Source organism: Brachypodium distachyon, chromosome 1 (genome assembly GCF_000005505.3).
Source record: "Brachypodium distachyon strain Bd21 chromosome 1, Brachypodium_distachyon_v3.0, whole genome shotgun sequence".
Classification (NCBI taxonomy): Eukaryota; Viridiplantae; Streptophyta; class Magnoliopsida; order Poales; family Poaceae; genus Brachypodium; species Brachypodium distachyon.
The window spans coordinates 51096752-51115332 of record NC_016131.3 but is presented as its reverse complement, the minus strand read 5'-3'; the positions used below and the strand labels follow the sequence as shown (position 1 = coordinate 51115332).

Genomic DNA, 18581 nt, shown 5'->3' with positions numbered 1-18581 from the left:
CGTGCGTGATAGCATGATGTGCACATGTTTCTTGCTGATTCGAGCAATGTTTCGACAATCTTTTCGGTGGGATTATGAGGAATTTTGTGTAACAACTCAAATCCATAAGATGGTTTACTAGTATATGTATGGCCTAACATAAACCTTTTGTGTTAGCTGCATAATCTGATGCATTGCGTCACTTTTGGCATCTAAATATTTTTTTTAAGTGACAGTCACTATTTTTTTCTGGAATTCGGTTATCTCTTGGATTGTATTTGTGCACAGTTTGATACGCAAAATAAGAAAAACAAAATAAAAACCCAGACGGTCGAATCTGAGCTCAATTCAGAGAATAATATAATATGTTTCTCAAAGTCCTCGGGAGTGTTTCCGGTGTCTTAATATTTGGACCTCTACGGACCTGTGCATTCAAAATTGATATTAAATCCAACTCATACACCTCCAATGCATAAAACGATTTAATTGTAATTAGAAAGGTATTCTCTTACCTCTTTATACAATTGAGCAATCCGCCCCCAGGCCAGCTGTTAAAATAAATATGGGAAGAAGGTGCTTCTTCTTCTTCTTCCCCATTTTTTTTTCTCTTGCCAGTCTTCTAGCGTGCTATGTACTCTCTCCTCCAAATCCCAACCAAGATGAAGGAATTAGCTTATGCATGTTGCAAAGTCCAATCCCCATCTCTCTAGTCTTCCATTCATCCAAAAATCATTTGCATCAATAAGCAAATGCAAGATTATGAAGGAAAGGAGGCAGGGAGAGACGGCAGGACCAACATCTCCATTCGTGAGTGAACTTCCAGTTTCAAGCAACAATTATAAGCTCGTGGCTCTTCTCTTTACTGTCCTACTCCTTTCTTCTTCAACTGAGGGGAAGCATGCACTGACCATCGCTGTAGTTGCAAGGCTGAGGTTTGGCGTTGTCACCATCATCATTGCGGAAACGGTTGTGGCTACTGTCTCCGCCGACCCCATTCAGATCCATCGTTGTTGCCTTCCCTTTTCATTTTCCAGGTGAGCTCTAAAGAACGCCTTATCTCTGTCTGTAGTCGCATGCTTCAAATGGCCCTGCTATGTTATCCTCTAATTTAACTGCAGAGAGTTCAGTTAAAGGCAGAGAGCTAAACCAACCTGTTAGTTGAGATGTCATGTAGCCCCTATGTGAAGAATTTCAGTCAAACAAAACTGTTGCTAACTGATCCCTTTCATACTTAGTGAGTTCTCTGAGATCTTGAAGTGAATGGTTAATTTTAATTTGTTTCTTAGCAAAAGATCTGAAAGTTTCTGTATTTTGAATCTCAACAACTGGCAGAACTGAACCATTTGAAGAAACTGAGTCACTATTGATGGTCTTTACCTGCCAGTACTAAAGAAACTAACAGTGTTGATACTCTGTTAAGCAGTATGCAGTCAGTGAATTATAGACCACAAGTAAATTCGAAAATCACATCATTAGATAAAAGGGAACCGAGTTCCAGTGGGCTTTCACTAGATCTTGTTAATAGCTGAGCATGCCCATGTACTGCAACTAGCTAGGTGTTGTCAAATTTGTTCTGTTGTGGCTCACAAACCATCGTTTAATTTAGTAGCTTGCTGAAACTCTTAGCACACGATTTATTAAGTGACCTATGGCTGCTGGCTGAAGACCCATTGGTGGTCAACTCCACCTATGTTTATCTGTAAGTCCAGTTATTTGTCTCCCCTACCTGTAGCTTGCAAATTTATTTGTCACAGGGTCTTTAGAAATCTGATAACAACCACTAACATTTTGCTCTCCCTCACTGATCAGTATACCCAAAATGTCATTATTCAATCTTGGGGACAATATTTTCCTAACCGTGGTTGCAATCTGGTTTGATCAAATGCAAGATTAACTACTGGCACCTATTGTCTTGGAAGCCATTTATTTGGAGTTGAATCACATAGACCGAACCCCACAGGTTATTTAGTAGACCAACTGGGTCGTTAGTACCTAATGAGTTAATTAGAATTTACTAAAGTTAACCGGCCACTACCTAATGCATCTTAGTTGTTAGCAAGCTAGTTTTGCATATCTGAAATCAGCATGCATCCAATTAGATGTGTTCTCCCACATTACAAATTATATCACCACTAAACTGAAACTAAAAGATCAAGTGTCCACAATGAATAGCAACCCCCAATAATTCTGTTTTATCCTAGCAGGCATTGCATACATATATTCATTTATCAAATAGTTTCTTAGTCTTGATTTGCTCTTTTGGAGGTTATTTGCTTCTTATTGGTGTTTCGGCTATTCGGATTTCCTCGTGCTGCAAATATGGAATTGTCCGCACCTTCTCCGTCTACAAGGCAAGCAGAGCTTGTTGCATTCATCCATTAATTTTATACTTTCATTTAGTGCCTTGCTCTCAGATAATTTCTGCTCTATTGTTGTGCATCAGAACTGAAACTAGTATGTCTAGGAATTGTTTCATTTTTCTGGCCAGCAGAAGCTGGGATTAAACTGATGCTTAATCAACTTAAAGCTGATAAGTAAGAGAGGCAGGGTAGCATGTCGTGGCAGACGGTGGCAAGTTGTTGGTTCCCCGAGCCTTACGTCGGGTATCTAACTTGGTGCCTCGAACCATACATCGAGTATCTAACTTGGTGCCTCGAGCCATACGTCGGGTATCTAACTTTTTTTGGAGGCCACCGGGTTGACCACCGACATGCTACTAATAACCCTAGGGCCCTTTCGTGAGCACACCAGGAGTGCCTCCGGATCAGCTTTGCCCTCTTGGGGACTTGCTACCCTCATTTGGGAATAACCTCTGGGATGCCCGCTGGTGTTTGCCAACGACTGGTTCCTTGTGAAAATTTGAATTGGTTAAGATGTTTATGTGGATATCTTATTGATGTCATTGTGGACCTGAGGTCATGTTTATGTGGATATCTTAAAGATGTCATTATTTATGCTACGAATGCTCATGGTCATGTGTATTACTATTATCTTGTCATATCTTGCTGTTACTGTTCTAAAACATGTTTCTAGCATTTTACTACATGCTTACTTTTCTTAATCAAGCACGATTAAGTCTTGCGAGTACAATTGTACTCACCTAGGATTTTCCTAGATTTGCAGGTGAACAGGTGTAAATGACGATCACATATTGGTGCTTTTCTTGGTTTACCTTAGTCAGCTACTCCCGTGGGTATTTGTTGGGCTCTTGTGAGATGGCTGGTGGTTGCCATCTAGGGTATTCTATTTGTTTTCTGCTTCTGAATTTAAGTTTCTCTTTTATTCCTACTCGACCTACGGTTGTTTGCTTGTAAGTTATTTAAGTGTCCTGTGTTTGAGACCTGTATTACGAATATGTAATTCTACTACAGTAGTTTGTGTTGTGATACTATATTTTGTTTAAGCACGTCATGCACAATGCGTGTATGATCCTGGAGTGCATGACTTGTGTTTGAGCGTTTGGAATTCTCTTGTATGTATGAAGACGGTGTTGAGCAATACCAGTACTGCTAGTTATCACCTCCACTTGTTGTATTGTTATACCGGGTGGATGGTCGGGTCCCAATGCAGTGGCTTGTTCAACAGTTCATCTTGTATCTACAATTGAGGGCCGTTCACTCAAACAAAAGGGCTTTGGGATTTATTTTAACTCTTTGGAGGTTGCAACCCCTTATCTCGGTCTTATTCCAATTGTGAGTCATACGCCGTAGTTGCGTATGTAGAGTTGGATAAGTGAAAGTCATGGACCGTTGTGAGTCATAAGCCGTTGGCGTATGTAGAATGGGTTTGACTTGGGCTTCAACGACCGTTGTGGGCATATACGAGCGCGTCTCGTATGGTTAACGGTGTGGGCCACCGAACTTGGTTCATTGCTTCTCCTTAGTTGTTGGTTTAAGTCTCGGGCCTGACATTTTGTTTACTACCACATTGTGAAATTTCATCGCTGTCCAATGATGGAATCTCCGGAACAATTCAAAATATCGAGTGTTGTTTGGATTTCTCGAACCCGTGCGGGACATAATGAACATCTGACTTGTTCACATGTTTTCCGCTGGCTCAAGAAATGTTTCGCCGATCCCTTCGGTGAGATCATATGGATTTGTGTCTACTACTATATCGTGAAATTTCGTGACGATCCAACAGTGCAATCTTTGAAAAAATTGAAAAGACCAAGTGCTATTCGGAGCATGGCGGAAAGGAGAGAAGGAAATATTGTTTAATGCATGTCGTGGCCTTTTTTATGAAGGGGTACGGAGCGACCGTCCTTATGTTTTTCGTAAGAGAAGCGATGCTGTATTGATTCAGAAGTGTTAAAAAATTTGGTTTTCCATCTCCTACACTACCTACCACCTAGGCACTCAAGGGCGCAATGCTTTCAAAATTTCCTCTTTCCGGTCCTCGGAAAAAAAAATCCTGCTCTTCTCCCAAACCCGATGGCTCCTACGTTCATCCTTCTTGGCCACTTCTAGGCCTGGACGAAAAGATCGAAGTTCGACAATTTTATTGAACTCTCGCTAAGTCGGTTCGTTAAGGGCTCGGTTCGTTAACTAAAGAACCAAACATGACTTCTTTTTCAGATCATTAAGCTTAACGATCTTAAAGAGCGAGCTCGTTGGCGCTCGTTAAGTTCGTTAGCGATCTCGTCTCGTACGTCACTTTGTGAGTGGTTATTGGAACTTATTTTGATGTCGGTATTGTGTTGTTATTTCTCTTTTGTTGTGTTAATGAGCTTAACGAGCGCTCGCGAACTCTTAACGAACCGAACCGAACAATGGTCTCAGATCATTAACGATAACGATCTTAATCTGAGCTCTTAACGAACCGAGCATGCTCGTTAGCCAGCAGCCGTAGCCACTTTCCTCCTCCGGCAATGGATCTGGATCTCACAAATGAAATATAAAATCTAGCCTCCTCATGCTCATGGTGATGGGTAGGGAAATTTCCGCAGAGGTGCAACTTCACCTCCAAGCTCAAGCACGTGAAGAGAGATAGGGTTGTTGACTGGACAGTGATTCTAATTCTTATTCCACCAATTAATTTGACATCGAAACAATTAGCTACCCGGTTCTATTTTTTTTATCTGACGACGTCTCTACAACGGCGAGGAAGATGGCAGATGCCAAATTTGGTGGCATCGCTATTTAGCTTAACTGTGGCTGCCCCTCTCTCTCTCTGTTTTTTTTTTACTCGGTGGCACCTTTTATCTTTGGGTCTGTTTGCTGTGCAATCACTAGATTAATGCAATCGTGCAATCAAAGTGACCTGAACCGCGCGATCCGCGACCTGTGGCTGGGATGCTCGTGCGGAGCTCCCACCTCCACTTAACTCAGTCTTTGCAATAACCCCCCAGCGCACAGGATTCTTTTCTTTTGAAAACACCCCTGCTATCAATCTCCCAAATCTTCTTTCGCAAATAGACGGTTCCTGGTTTTCTGGCCTTATCGATCGTTCGCCGCCGCCGACCGCGTCTCGCTGCCACCGCCCAGCCGGCCGGCCGATACAGGATTCGGACGCCCACTGCCTGAAACGATCCGCCGGTTCCCAGAGCTCAACAAGCCACAGCGATCAGCTCGCCCTTCCTCTCCCTGTCGCCGCATCCTTCTCAGAGAAGAGCTCAACCACAAAATGAATTAGTCTCTGGAGCAAGAGCAGCAGAGGAACCATGGTGCTCTACTGTTCTATGGATTGAAAAGTAACCTGATACTGTTCATCAACAAACAAAAATAGTGAAACGCTTGATTCATAATGTTTGTTCAAAAATAATAATCTGGGAAATTGTTCTTCAATATGTAGAGAGAGAAAGGAGGTTCTTTCTTGACTGAAACTAGATAAGGACATGAACTTCAGAAACATAAGCTTGTACATAGTCATTTAGATTACTTTGTATGTGACCAGTTCAATTCATTCCAAGTTCTACTTCAGAACATGAATATTTATGTTCTCCTGATCGACATGTGATGGTTTAACTAGTCAGCTGAACCATGTCAGTTTTAGTTCATTCCAAGTTCTACTATAGAACATTCATACTTCTTATATGTAGTTCAAGTCTGCAGTTACCCCTGCGATTATGCATGCAATCACCACTGCTTTTCTCGTCCGTATGGAGAGAGGAGAGAGAGAGAGGAGATGAGAGGAGAGGGATAGTACTAGTAGGATGCAGCCAAGGAACAAGATTTTGTTATCCTTGCTCTTCCATACGTAGAGAGAGAGAGAAGGGATACAACCATGACGTTGAGCTCTTCTCTTAGGACTCGAAGGGACACTGGAAACTTGCGGATCGTTTCAGGCAGTGAGCGTCCGAATCCTGTATCGTCCGGCCATCCGGGCGGTGGCAGCGAGACGCGGTTGGCGGCGGCGGCGAACGATCGATACCGCCAGAGAACCAGGAACTGTCTGTTTGGGAAAGAAGATTTGGGAGATTGCTAGCAAGGGGTTTTCAGAAGAAAAGAATCCTGTGCGCCGGGGGGTTATCGCAAAGACTGAGTTAAGTGGAGGTGGGAGAGCGTCCCAGCCACAGGTCGCGGATCGCGCGGCTCAGGTCACTTTGATTGCATGATTGCATTAATCTAGTGATTGCACAACAAACGGACCATTTATCTTTTGAAGGAAAGCAATCATGGTGAGCTTTATTACAGATTCCTTGTTTGGCGCTCGTCGCCCAGGGCGGACAATTGGCCTCGCACATGCTTCCTAGTCCCCACCTACCTTGCATGCACTGGCTCCCTCTCTCCTCAGCCTCATTTTGTCTCGCCCTAAAACGCCTCCTTTGCTGCGCCGCCTCTCCTTTCCTCGCACGCCCAACCCCTCCCCTCTTCTCTCCACGCGCCGCCTTCTTCCTCGCGAGCGCCGCCGCACACACCTCCCCCACACGCGCCATCTTCTTCCCTGCCGTGCTTTTCATCTCCGTGCGTGCTGACGCGCCGTTTCTGGCGGAAGAGCTCCGATCCACCGCCACGAGCCACCAGGAGGGCCAGATCTGCGCCGCCCGAGCCTTCCTATGGCCCGGGTTAGCCGGGATCCACGCCGCCATGGACTGTCGTCGTGGATCCGCTACTGGCATGGATCTGACGCCGCTCATCACCGAAGGGCCAGATCCGTGCCCCACCATCGCCCTCGCCGCCGGGAAACCGCCGGAGGAGTCTACGGCGACGGGTTAGTTTTCTTTGCTTTCTAAAATTCTATAAAATATAATTAGTCAGAAATAAAAGGTTCAAAATGAGAAGTTTAAACATTAAAAGCTTCAAATAAAAAATTGAAATTAAAAGTCAAAAAAGCAAAAGCTAAAAAAACTAAAAGTGTAGAGTAGGCCAAGAAAAAAAAATATGAGTTGTCGGAACCATCACGGACTCTTTTTACTTCCAAATAGTGCACGACTTTATTAATCAGGGAACAACCGTGCTCACTCCGTCCATAAATAAATATACGTGCGGGAATTTTAAGAAAATTAAGAAGTCAGATAGAAAATACATTGGAAATGTGCCAACCACCATCTCTCTCCTTTTTAATTCTCACACCTCCAATGAGCCGAGGATATGAAGAAATGTCATTGGATTTGATTTACTTGTAACGAGAGAGAAACAATTTACCTTAGTCTAAAATGTTTTGGAAAGAAAGAAGTACGCTTTTTCGTGGATCAATTTTAAATCGAAACGTATATTATTGGTGGACCGAGGGGGAGTACAAACGAGGGCAGGGAGTACAAAGATACATCGGTGTTTTTTGTCCTAACAATCCAAACATGCACGAAGCTGCTAGTTGGATGGATCTCTCCGACCTTGCCATTTTGAATCTCCACCGTCGGTCTCTACTTAAGTGAACCCGGTACCAATCCGTGAGAGCCGCCGACTCCCGACGGAAACACTTCATATCGTGGAATAGGGTTTGCGCGTCCACCTCTCCGTCCCAATCGGCTCACCGCGTGCGGCACCCCTCCGGCGATGGGAGGGATTACATCGGCGGAGCTCAACTTCCTCGTCTTTCGCTACCTCCAGGAATCCGGTTCGCGCTTCAAACCCACCCCTTCATCCCACGTTTTGATTTTCTTAGGTCGAGAGTCTGTCCTTTGCACGGTTATATGGCTTATTTGGGGTTTTCGTGCCGCAGTAGTGAACTTCTGGTGGATTTGTGCGTTACATACGGGGATATGGATCTGGTAACGCAAAATAATCCTGGGATATGATGCGCGTCTAGAGCGGGGTTTTTGCGATTTCTAGGTTGGGATTACTGTTCTAGGTTATGCAATGTTGTTCTCTTACTAATTTCCTCTTAGGGATCCGTTCCTTTTTCCAGATTAGGTTTCATAGAACTTTGCTGCATGTTGGAACTTTACCTCCTAGTTTAAAGAGATTCTTGCAGCAATTTGGGGGAAACTCTCCTTTTCGTGGCAGTTCGCCGAGCCCTGCTGCTGCAATTGCTTTATAACCCTCAGATGCAGAAATTCATACACCTCGGCTGTCATAAACATCAAGATAGTGCTATTTGTCGTTTGTTTTGTGTTTCTGTTGATTTTCTGTAAGTGATTGTTACTACTTGGTGCATTTAGGGATGAATGTTATGTCAGGATTTCTGAAAATTTGTCCTGTCCCTTTTGTTATTACCCTTAAGGGTATATTCTGCACCATTTGCATTTCTATTGCAAAGATTCCAGAGTTGCTGGCATCTATAGTTATGTTTGAGTGCATGGTTTTCAGTTTCGTTGCTAATGGTTCCTCTTGCAACCAACCTTTCAGGTTTTGTTCATGCTGCATTTACTTTAGGGTATGAAGCAGGGATCCACAAGGGTGGGATAGATGGAAATGTTGTCCCCCCTGGTGCTCTTATCACAATTGTGCAGAAAGGCCTCCAGTACATAGAATTGGAAGCAAATACAGATGAAGTAAGCCTGTTTAATCTGTTTAGTTTTACTGCTGCCGATGTGTGGTACATCATGCACTTTTCTTGTTTCAGAATGATGAAGAAGTTGAGAAAGATTTTGCTCTTCTGGAGCCTCTTGAAATAATCACAAAAGATGTTGAAGAGTTGCAACAGATTGTGAAGAAGCGAAAAAGGGAGAGGCTTCAAATTGACCTTGAAAAGGACAAGGGAAAAGAGACAGAATGCATTGAGGAGCATGAACAGCATCCTGGAGGTGAACGTGAGAGAGAGCACCACGACAAAGAGAAAGAGCAAGAGAGGGAAAAAGACAAAACTGAGAGAGACAAGGCGCAAGAGAAAGAGAAAGAGAGGGAAAAACAACATACAGAGCGTACTGATAAGCTTAAGCATGAAGAGGATTCCCTTGCCAGTGGAGGTAATTAATTTTTGGCTGTTTTATTCCCCTTTTACTGCTCATTTATTTAATTTTGCTATCTCTTAGCAATACTCAATTGGCTGTATATGCTGGGATCTTTTCTGCCTGTGTTCTTGACTGGAGAAAGTATTAATTTGGTGTACGCTGATTCTTTTACTTTCTAAATATGTAATGTACTGTTTTAATTTACAAGGTCAGCAGCTTTGATTAATGGTGTGTTGATTTTTTCAATCTAAGATGCCCTTTTTTTTCTAATGGTGATTTGATTTTGCTGTTCTTGCTGCACATATTGTTGTAAATATTGTGGAGTAAATATCACAAATCCCCAACAATTGGGGATCCAGTATCAGAAAACCACAACTCTTGGAAAGTTTTCTACATGACCACAACTATTAGACTACAACCCAAATTTTGAGATCAAGGGAAGGAGAAGTGTAAATAGGTGAAGAATTAGAGGTGGAAGGAGGAGAAGCTAGTATCCTGTTCACTTCCTCTCATTCCATTTTGGACTATCCCTCAGTCAACTTCTCTTATATGTTGATGGGTTTTAGATCCAGGCAGCGAGTCCTCTTCCCCCTACCATGTTCTTGTCTCCACTTCTTACTTTAATCAATGTTGCGTGCTCTGATTTAGTGGTAGAATAGTACTAGGGGTAGCTGGGAGCTCTAATAGTGGTAGGTTGATAGTAGGAAAACAATGAAAGCATCAATAATCTTCCTTCAAACAGCTGTTTTTTTTTGCCACGTGGCTCCTGACTGTTGGGTCCGACTGGTCAGATTCGCTGTCAAATGCCTCCAATCTCATAATTTGGTTTTGTGTTAGCAATTAGCCAAATAGTTGTGTTGATGTGAAAAAAAATAGAGGAGTTGTGGTTTTCTGATACTAGATCCCCAGTTGCGAGGCAGAATGCAAATTAATGTATAAAAAGAACGACAGTTTTTTTATTAGGTAGTCTGTCATGCTTACATCAAAAACCTTTGAATAACTCTTTATCGATGACAAATTATGCCCACACTTATGGATGAACATTTATTATGATTAACATCAATGGGTGACAGGGAACTTCTGGATGGTGTTGGCTGTGTCATAGTTATTGAGTTGTGAAGTTGAGTTGAGTCACTTGAGGCCCGACTTGCTGACTAGACCACCTATTTGGCTGGGCCTATCAGTTACTAGTTATCAGTAATGGTTCAGCTGGCAGCTGCTGTTTGAAGGAAGATTACTGATGCTTTAGTCGTTTGCTACCATCGACCTACAGCTGTTGGTACTAGTTTACCAGTAAACCAGGGCAAGCAACATTGATCATAGGAAGTAGTGGAGACGAAAAATACAATAGGGATCGCAGCCTGTATATAAAACACATCAACATATCAGAGAAGTTGACTAAGGGATAGTCTGAAAAGGAATGGTGGGAGGGAAGGGGATACTAGCTTTTCCTGACCTATTTTCTCCTCTGGCATATTTCAATTCATTTTAAGTTTGGTTCTGTGGAGAATCAGGATCTTATTATAACTATCAGATTTGCATATCACTTTACCTTTGCCATATTGTTACCACAGGTCCTACACCAATGGACGTAAGTACAGGCCATGAAATTTTTAGTACGGATGTAACCGTTTTGGAAGGGCATAGTTCAGAGGTTAGCAGGGTCTTCTGGTGCTTAGTTTTGCTCCTTATGAAACAGATTAATGAACCCTCATATAATTTCCTCTTTCTTTTGTATTTGTTTTTATTTAGGTTTTTGCCTGTGCATGGAGCCCAGCTGGTTCTCTTCTAGCTTCAGGGTGGGTATTATCTGATTTATTGTATTGATAGTAGTATTCTTGCATTGATTTATATTGCCCTTGCAGTCCGCTCAATGGCTCAACTGTATCATGGTATCCAATTGCCAAGTTCATTATGAATTGTAGGGTCTGTTCTGTTTTGCATTTTCTTTCCAGTCTTGTTGTTGAGATGTCCTAAGTTCCTGCATAACATGACCTGGCTGTAAGATCAAAACGAATGGGGATCTCCTTTCTTTATAACTAGATGATGCCCCGCACGTTGTTGCAGAAATTTTTAGTTAGCATACGTGAATGATATTGAGTAGCAACGAAAGAGTATCCGAAATTGAGAAGTTGTATGATATATTCTTCACCTAGTGTGGATAGCTTGATTGAAAGTAGCATGTATGCATGTGCAAGAAATATGAGTTTCCCACTAAATAGGTGTGAACAAATTAATGATGTGATGATGTGGCATGCTTGCATGCTGAGAGGAATCACATAATGGGGTTCTCCTACTTAGACATAGAAGATACATGGGTTCTCACCTTTGCACTTGAGAATTCATATGCTCCTTTAATTTTTCCATGCATATACTCATTTTATATTACCGCTGGTTAATTGTTTGGAAACTATACATACGCCTTCTTTTAATTACTAAGAAAGTTGTTTATCATATGTACCATTAATTCCTTATTGAGTTATATTGCTTTTTTGTACTTGCTAGGTCAGGAGACTCAACAGCTAGAATTTGGACAATTCCTGATGGTCCATGCGGTTCCATCCAATCATCTCCTACAAGTGTTCATGTTCTAAAACATTTTAAGGGCAGGACTAATGAGAAGAGCAAGGATGTCACCACACTTGACTGGAATGTAAGTTCCTTAAGTCTGTAAAATGTTATTTCATATTCATAATGTGGTCCAAAGTAATCTATAGTACCATGTCATATTCATAATCTCAATTTTTGGCCAACTTGTGTATCTATTCGTTACAAAATGCTACCCTTTTTGCCTCTATGTTCCTCTACTTCACCATGTTATCTTTAAAATTTTTGTCTGACATCCATGCCAGGGGGAAGGAACACTATTAGCTACAGGCTCCTATGATGGGCAGGCAAGAATATGGAGTAGGGATGGTAAGCAATCACTATCTTTGTATAAAATATACTGTTGGTCACTTTAGTGTCTTTTTGAATGACATGAGAATTCACTGTAGTTTTGTGTCATAAATTAACTTGCATATCGCACGCATGGTCATTCTTCAAGTACATGCTGAATTTTCCCAAATTTGGGTGCTCTCAATATTTTCATCTTAAATCTGGTCATTATATGCCCCCTGCTGTTTTGTCCCATTCTTAAATTTTTATTATCTGAATGGATATATCAGGAGAGTTGAAGCAAACTTTGTTCAAACACAAGGGACCTATATTTTCCTTGAAATGGAATAAGAAAGGGGATTTTCTCCTAAGTGGCAGCGTAGACAAAACTGCTATTGTGTGGGATACAAAGACATGGGAGTGCAAGCAGCAATTTGAATTTCATTCAGGTATCATTTGCATGGCACAATGGTCTTGATTTTGACCAAACAAATGTGTTACACTGATGTCGTGTGTCATTCAGCTAGAAACTAACTTTTCCTCATTCTTCATGTAGCTCCAACACTAGATGTTGATTGGCGAAACAATACCTCTTTTGCAACATGCTCAACTGATAACATGATCTATGTTTGCAAGATTGGGGATGCACGTCCAGTTAAATCATTCAGTGGCCATCAGGTTGGTTTTCTTGAACATGACGCGCTATTTTATGATGTGTCCGTGTGTTGCTACCAAACTAAATCAATGGGCATTGATCAAAGCTTGTTCTAATTTTGTGATGTCCATCATGAAACTTGCTGTTATTTTTCAAACAGTCCACCATGCAACCTTAGTAGTTAAGAGATAAAAAGAAAGATCTTTCCTTTATAAGTTGGTACTAGAAATTAATAGTGTACAATTTTTATATATAGCATCCTGTTCCCCTTTGAATTGCTTAGTTAGTGTATTATTTTTCTGTCTTCCATTTCGAAGACCTGCCTCATGGTACCCAAGTTGAAGGAGATAATTTGAACAAGTATGGTCGTTTTTTTTGGATGTATATTGAACCAAGATTGGGCTTATTCACAAATGACTACGGTAGAACGTTTTTTTAGTGTCTATGTGGGGGACTTAGTTCTACGAAAGATCATGAAAATGGAACTCAAAACATTTATGTGCTGGAGAGACTGTTGTGTCTTTTATGTCGGAGCTATTTATAACTCAGAGGCCAAAACCGGTGAAATCAAGGGGCATTACTTGAATGCGATTTGACTGAAGGTGATTGTGAAGCCTAGGAATTACAGTGGAATAGTGGATAGATATTTTGAACTAGCCTCTCAAAAGTGTATTCATAATTTTTTCTTATATTCCAATTTTTAAAATGTTCACACACAAGAAATGTTAATTGTATTTTTAATATTCATGTGTTCCTTACAGTAGCTAGTCTGTGCAGGCACACAGTTCGATTATTAGTTTATATATATATTCACCGGGTCCAATTTTACAGGGTGTGTAGATTCGAGGGTTACCATTAACTAGACCAACAATATGTAGTTTATGTGCCACAAAATTGTTACCACTGAATTCATATTTGAAAACGTTTGTAATGGTATAGTTTGTATGCCAAATAACCCACATTACTAGTGGTCTAATTGATGGTCAAAGTAAAACCTCTTAATGCGTGCAAGCCTCTCCCCTAGAATTGGACGTAGGGAGTATATAGGCTTCTTGCCTTAGTCCAAATTGTGTGAAATTCTCTGTATTTTAGTAAACCTTTCGGATTGTGTACAACTGAAAGAAATATGTGGCAATTCTCTTAATTGGCTTGTTCCATATTTTAGTACATTAATTCCCCAGAAGTCTGAAAATTATATTACTATTATGACTTGCAAATCTTTGCAGTGTTCTTCGACATTTTAGTGCATTTATTCCCCAAAAGTCTGAAAATTATATTATTATGACTTACAAATCTTTGCAAGTGGATGGGTTACAGTCATCCTTTCCTTTATTCTAGAATGACTGATCAATTAATTCCCTCTGTTCTCTCCATTTTATTCGGTTGACTATCTTCACCTACCTAGGTGCAAACTTCTTCTTTACATAAGATGCTACAAGACATTGAATCAGTGCAATGGCTAACCAGCTATTAGACATTTCACTTACCTAGAGCATTTCTTGTCCAAGAGAACATACATAATAGAGTTGTGCTTTTTATGCAAAAAATATTGGAGTAGCAGCTAATGTATTTTTCTGACTGTTAATATGCATGTTCCAGAGTGAAGTTAATGCTATCAAGTGGGATCCAACTGGTTGTTTGTTGGCTTCTTGTTCTGATGATTGGACTGCAAAGGTATTATATTGCTTTTTGTATATTTAGTAGTCTCCCTAGTTGGTTCACCATCGGTGCGCCATTTTAATCATGAACTAACCATTGTGTTGTATTTACATTTTGATTGTCATGCTATTGAGTAATGTATTACTGTATAAAATCTTGTATTTACCTATTTCATAGATGTGCAGAGATATAATATCTCTCAGTGTCTAGTTTACTATGTAATTTGATAACCTGATGTTATTTTATGATCTTTCCAGTGTGCATGTACACTTCCACAGTAATTACATCACGTTGATTATCTAGTGAAAAGCACATTTTGGTTCACCAGTGCGGAATATTTTGTTCTGTGTGTCAGCTAACCTAAATAATTCTGAAATTATTTTACTTGTTGAAGAAAATCATGTTCTGATTCACTCCACAGTAACTTTTAATAAATGAGAAACATACTTTTAGTGCTGTACAGAGAAACATACTCCACATGAAAGGCTGACAGTACATGATATTATATTTACAAAACAGGAAAAAGAATCAAGTTTGCTCTAGAATCTCTCTGTAATCTAATACATTTCTTACTGTATTTACCAGTGGGTTGTGTAACAATATGTCCATATGGGTTCACAGTAGCCACCCATCCGGAGGTGCTTTGTCTTTTCTTCCATAATGAATCCCTCCTTTTTCTTTTACCTTTCGTCAGATATGGAGTTTGAAGCAGGATAAATGTGTATACGATTTTAAAGAGCATACCAAGGTTTGCTAATTCTTCTTTGCCTCGCACAATCCTTGAATTTTACTTTGTCTCGGATCTGATCAACTGTATTTTTGTAGGAAATATACACTATTAGGTGGAGCCCAACAGGTCCAGGAACAAATAATCCCAATCAACAGCTTCTTTTGGCGAGGTATAATTTGGGCAAAAGCTCAAAATTGTACATACTATCATTTTTGTTCAAATTAGCTCATCAACTAATGCCCTCCTGCTTTTCGGGTAGTTGACAATTGAGTCAACTGACAACTAGGGATGCAAACGGGATCCCGTGAAAGTCCCGCTTCTAGTTCATTTTTCAAATCTTCTATTCAAAATTTTGTTCAGAATTTGAATAAGAGATTTGAGAATTGAACTAGAAGCGGGACTTTCGCGGGATCCCGTTTGCACCCTTACTGACAACATGCCTTAATGTGTAATCTCTCTCTTCCAAGATAGAAGCTGTTTTTGATTATGCAGTCTCCTTACTCTTTAGTAACTTTGACCATTAATCTTGAAAGCATATGCAAGTAATATTATTATTACGCTCTGGAAATATTTTTCGTAATACATGTAACGGTAAAATTCTGTCTAACAAATTTAAATACTTCCTCCGTCCAACAAAGAATGTCTCAACTTCGACTAAATTTGAATGCATCTATACACTAAGTCATGTCTAGATACATCCAAATTTTGACAAACTTGAGACATCTTTTGTTGGACGGAGGGAGTAGTTTAATTATGATAAAAAATAGAGAGTATTGACTGCATCTAAGACTTAATTTATTTTGGAACAGAGGTAGTATATCCTAGGAAATTTGACGGTTGCAATACACTTCCAATTGCTTGTTCATTTGGTTTGCCCCATCCTACTTTTATATGTTGGTTCTCCATACTGAAATCACAAGTATAATTGTTGACACGATGTACTTTAGAAACTATGAATGACTATTGTATTTTGACTGTTTTGAATAAGTTTTTCTTAGGTGGGTGATTTGTCATTCTCAACACCGGAATGTGGTATCATGCTTCCTTTGCATGGTACTTGGTTCCCTCAGCTTCAACGATAACATACCTCCATAGAAATAGAAAAGCCCAGCAGTAACAAATTAGGTCAGATCTTTTTGGAGACTATGCAGGAGACCTGCATGTCTAAATATTTTAAGATAGAATAGGAAAATAGAGGAAATATCTGACAATGTCATGGATTGCCAGATACAACAAAGGATCAAATGACATAAGGACCTACAGAGGGCGTCCTGTGGCAAGGTCTTTAGCACCTGCTGGGCACCACATCCTACAAGAACTTTTAATAGTGTCAGTAAGACTACTTGTCTTTGAGAGAGGTTTGTTGAAGGTCCCAGGATAAGGCAGAGTAGCGGCGATGACATTGTCACGCTGCAATGCCAGCCAACTATCTCCAATCATGATGTGTACTGAACATGTTAACAATGTTCAGGAGAATGATCTTTGTGCAGCCTCTCACCGTTTTCTAGGTCTGGATTTAATTTGCACAAACACCTAGTTCACCAATTCAGCGGTTTGAGTTTCTGTTTGATACTCCCTCCATTCCATATTAAATGCCGAAATATTACATGTGTCTAGACGCTTTTTAGGTATAGGTATAGATACATCCATATTTGGACAAATTTGAGCCACTTAATATGGGACGGAGGGAATACAACATAAGATAGTTGTATACCTAACCTAGTAAAATTAGGTATCTGCAGTAGGTTCCTTGCTCTTGAGACGATTTACATACCTCCACACCTTAATATCTCCACCACAGCAGGCTTCCTTGTGTTTTATCAGCAATGATGTACTACTTTGTTTATATGCAGCGCATCTTTTGATTCTTCTATCAAGCTGTGGGAAGTTGAGCATGGACGCCTTCTTTACAGCTTGGCTGGTCATAGGTACTGATACTGAAGAAAATTATAGTGACTTCTGTTGTGACCCTCATGCAATACTGAATCTTGTGAATTTACAATAATTGCAGGCAGCCAGTTTATTCTGTGGCATTTAGCCCCGATGGCGAGTACTTGGCTAGCGGGTCCCTGGACCAAAGCCTCCATATATGGTCTGTCAAAGAAGGCAGGATCTTGAAGACCTACAGAGGGAGCGGTGGCATTTTTGAAGTCTGCTGGAACAAAGAAGGCAGCAAGATAGCAGCATGCTTCTCCAACAACACGGTCTGTGTCATGGATTTCAGGATGTAGTTCAGTAGTTGCACCAGCAAGATGAAATAATACAAACGTGTATCAAGCTGCGAGGCTAGCATTATTGGTCCTTCCCATGGGCGCGTGGGTAATTTTAGATTACTCTCGGTTTCAGAGGGCTTTAGCTTCACAGTTGTTGTACAGTAGGAACTGTCGATAGTATGTTCCAGGGCAAAAGCCTTCCTGACAACTTGACATGATGCGTTTTACATTGTTTGAAGATATTGTCTTACCAAGAAGTCTGAAACTTTATGCATAGTTAGCGACGGCTCCCGTATGTTTGGAATTTATAATGAGCTCCTGCGAATGTTTTGCCGGTCATCTGATCGGAAAGACCGTGCTTGAGATTGTGCCATTTAGTTACGTGGGACGTCAACTTTAGTTTTGTGAGGATGTGAACTTTTCTCGTCGCGCCAAAAGGCTAGAGGGAACGTTTAGTTATGCTGGATGGCAATTTTAGTTTTGTGGGGATGCCAACTTTAGTTTGTGAGGGTGTCAATTTTAACTGTCTTGCCGGAAGGTTAGGGAGTGAATGTTTGCTCCTTATTCCATTCCTGCTACATTAAAGTTGGTTCAAGGAATGCATAGGAATAGCCTGGCAATGGATAAGGATAGTATTGGTCGTCTTGGAGGACATAGATGTGGATATTTGTCGGTAAATAGTTATACCATGGTACAGCTATATTGTGCATAAGTATAAACATGCTAGTTTCTCCGTTTCATAATTCTTGTCTCAAATTTGTCTAAAAATGGATGTATCTATTCCTAAAAAACGTCTAGATTCATGTAAGATTTCGACAAGAATTATGGAACGGAGGCAGTAAATGGTTTTGGGAGTACGTGTACTAGCGGGACTCATAATGACCTAGGTGGGTGTACCTAGGTTTCATAAGGAAACCTTACAGATTATCTGAAAAAGAGTTAAAGCGGGTCTTGCAGTATAGATCCGTAAACCAGCCAACTTGTCATGAAGTCCTACCTATAGACTAGCGCATAACTGCGTTACTATGCCTATACAAATGTGACCAAGGGTTCATAGAAAGGGAGAAACAATTGGAGAACCACATGAACCTATTCTACCTACAGATGCACAAACCCTAACCCACCAAGTTCTCTCAACTCATCCCGTACCCTAGTGTAAACACAATTATATTATGTGACTCATATTATACAACT

At 40.7% G+C, this 18581-nt stretch overlaps 1 protein-coding gene, 1 long non-coding RNA gene and 1 other non-coding gene across 9 annotated transcripts; all 3 read left to right on the top strand.

Moving 5' to 3' along the window:
- The first annotated feature begins 393 nt into the window (after nucleotides 1-393).
- On the top strand, nucleotides 394-3504 carry LOC104581670. Of its 7 annotated transcripts, XR_002964898.1 has the most exons (5): nucleotides 394-786; nucleotides 877-1013; nucleotides 1586-1678; nucleotides 2245-2330; nucleotides 3103-3504. It is a non-coding gene; the product is annotated as an uncharacterized LOC104581670 (long non-coding RNA). The 7 variants fall into 7 exon arrangements; XR_002964901.1 differs by lacking the exons at nucleotides 1586-1678; nucleotides 3103-3504 and having other exon boundaries at nucleotides 458-786; nucleotides 2245-3085; XR_002964905.1 differs by lacking the exons at nucleotides 1586-1678; nucleotides 2245-2330 and having other exon boundaries at nucleotides 468-786; nucleotides 899-1013; nucleotides 3095-3504.
- Nucleotides 3505-7811: 4307 nt separating this feature from the next.
- LOC100831763 (WD40 repeat-containing protein HOS15) lies at nucleotides 7812-17693 on the top strand. The gene is made up of 14 exons (XM_003557258.4): nucleotides 7812-7977; nucleotides 8709-8854; nucleotides 8926-9268; nucleotides 10828-10907; nucleotides 11006-11052; nucleotides 11759-11906; nucleotides 12106-12169; nucleotides 12421-12579; nucleotides 12687-12808; nucleotides 14385-14459; nucleotides 15139-15192; nucleotides 15270-15343; nucleotides 17028-17102; nucleotides 17186-17693. Exons 1-14 carry the CDS (start codon nucleotides 7917-7919, stop codon nucleotides 17403-17405), a joined length of 1668 nt encoding a protein of 555 aa, XP_003557306.1. The 5' UTR covers nucleotides 7812-7916; the 3' UTR covers nucleotides 17406-17693.
- Nucleotides 15472-15586, top strand: MIR5185E (microRNA MIR5185e). Its single transcript, NR_126978.1, has one exon. It is a non-coding gene; the product is annotated as a microRNA MIR5185e (primary transcript).
- Nucleotides 17694-18581: the final 888 nt, after the last annotated feature.

What these genes read in the sequence shown, in the direction of transcription:
- LOC100831763 (XM_003557258.4), top strand. Translation starts at nt 7,917, where the DNA reads ATGGGAGGGATTACATCGGCGGAGCTCAACTTCCTCGTCTTTCGCTAC. An exon ending in GGATTCCCTTGCCAGTGGAG is followed by an intron (nt 9,269 to 10,827) that starts GTAATTAATTTT and finishes TTGTTACCACAG; the next exon opens with GTCCTACACCAATGGACGTA. An exon ending in TGGAAGGGCATAGTTCAGAG is followed by an intron (nt 10,908 to 11,005) that starts GTTAGCAGGGTC and finishes GTTTTTATTTAG; the next exon opens with GTTTTTGCCTGTGCATGGAG.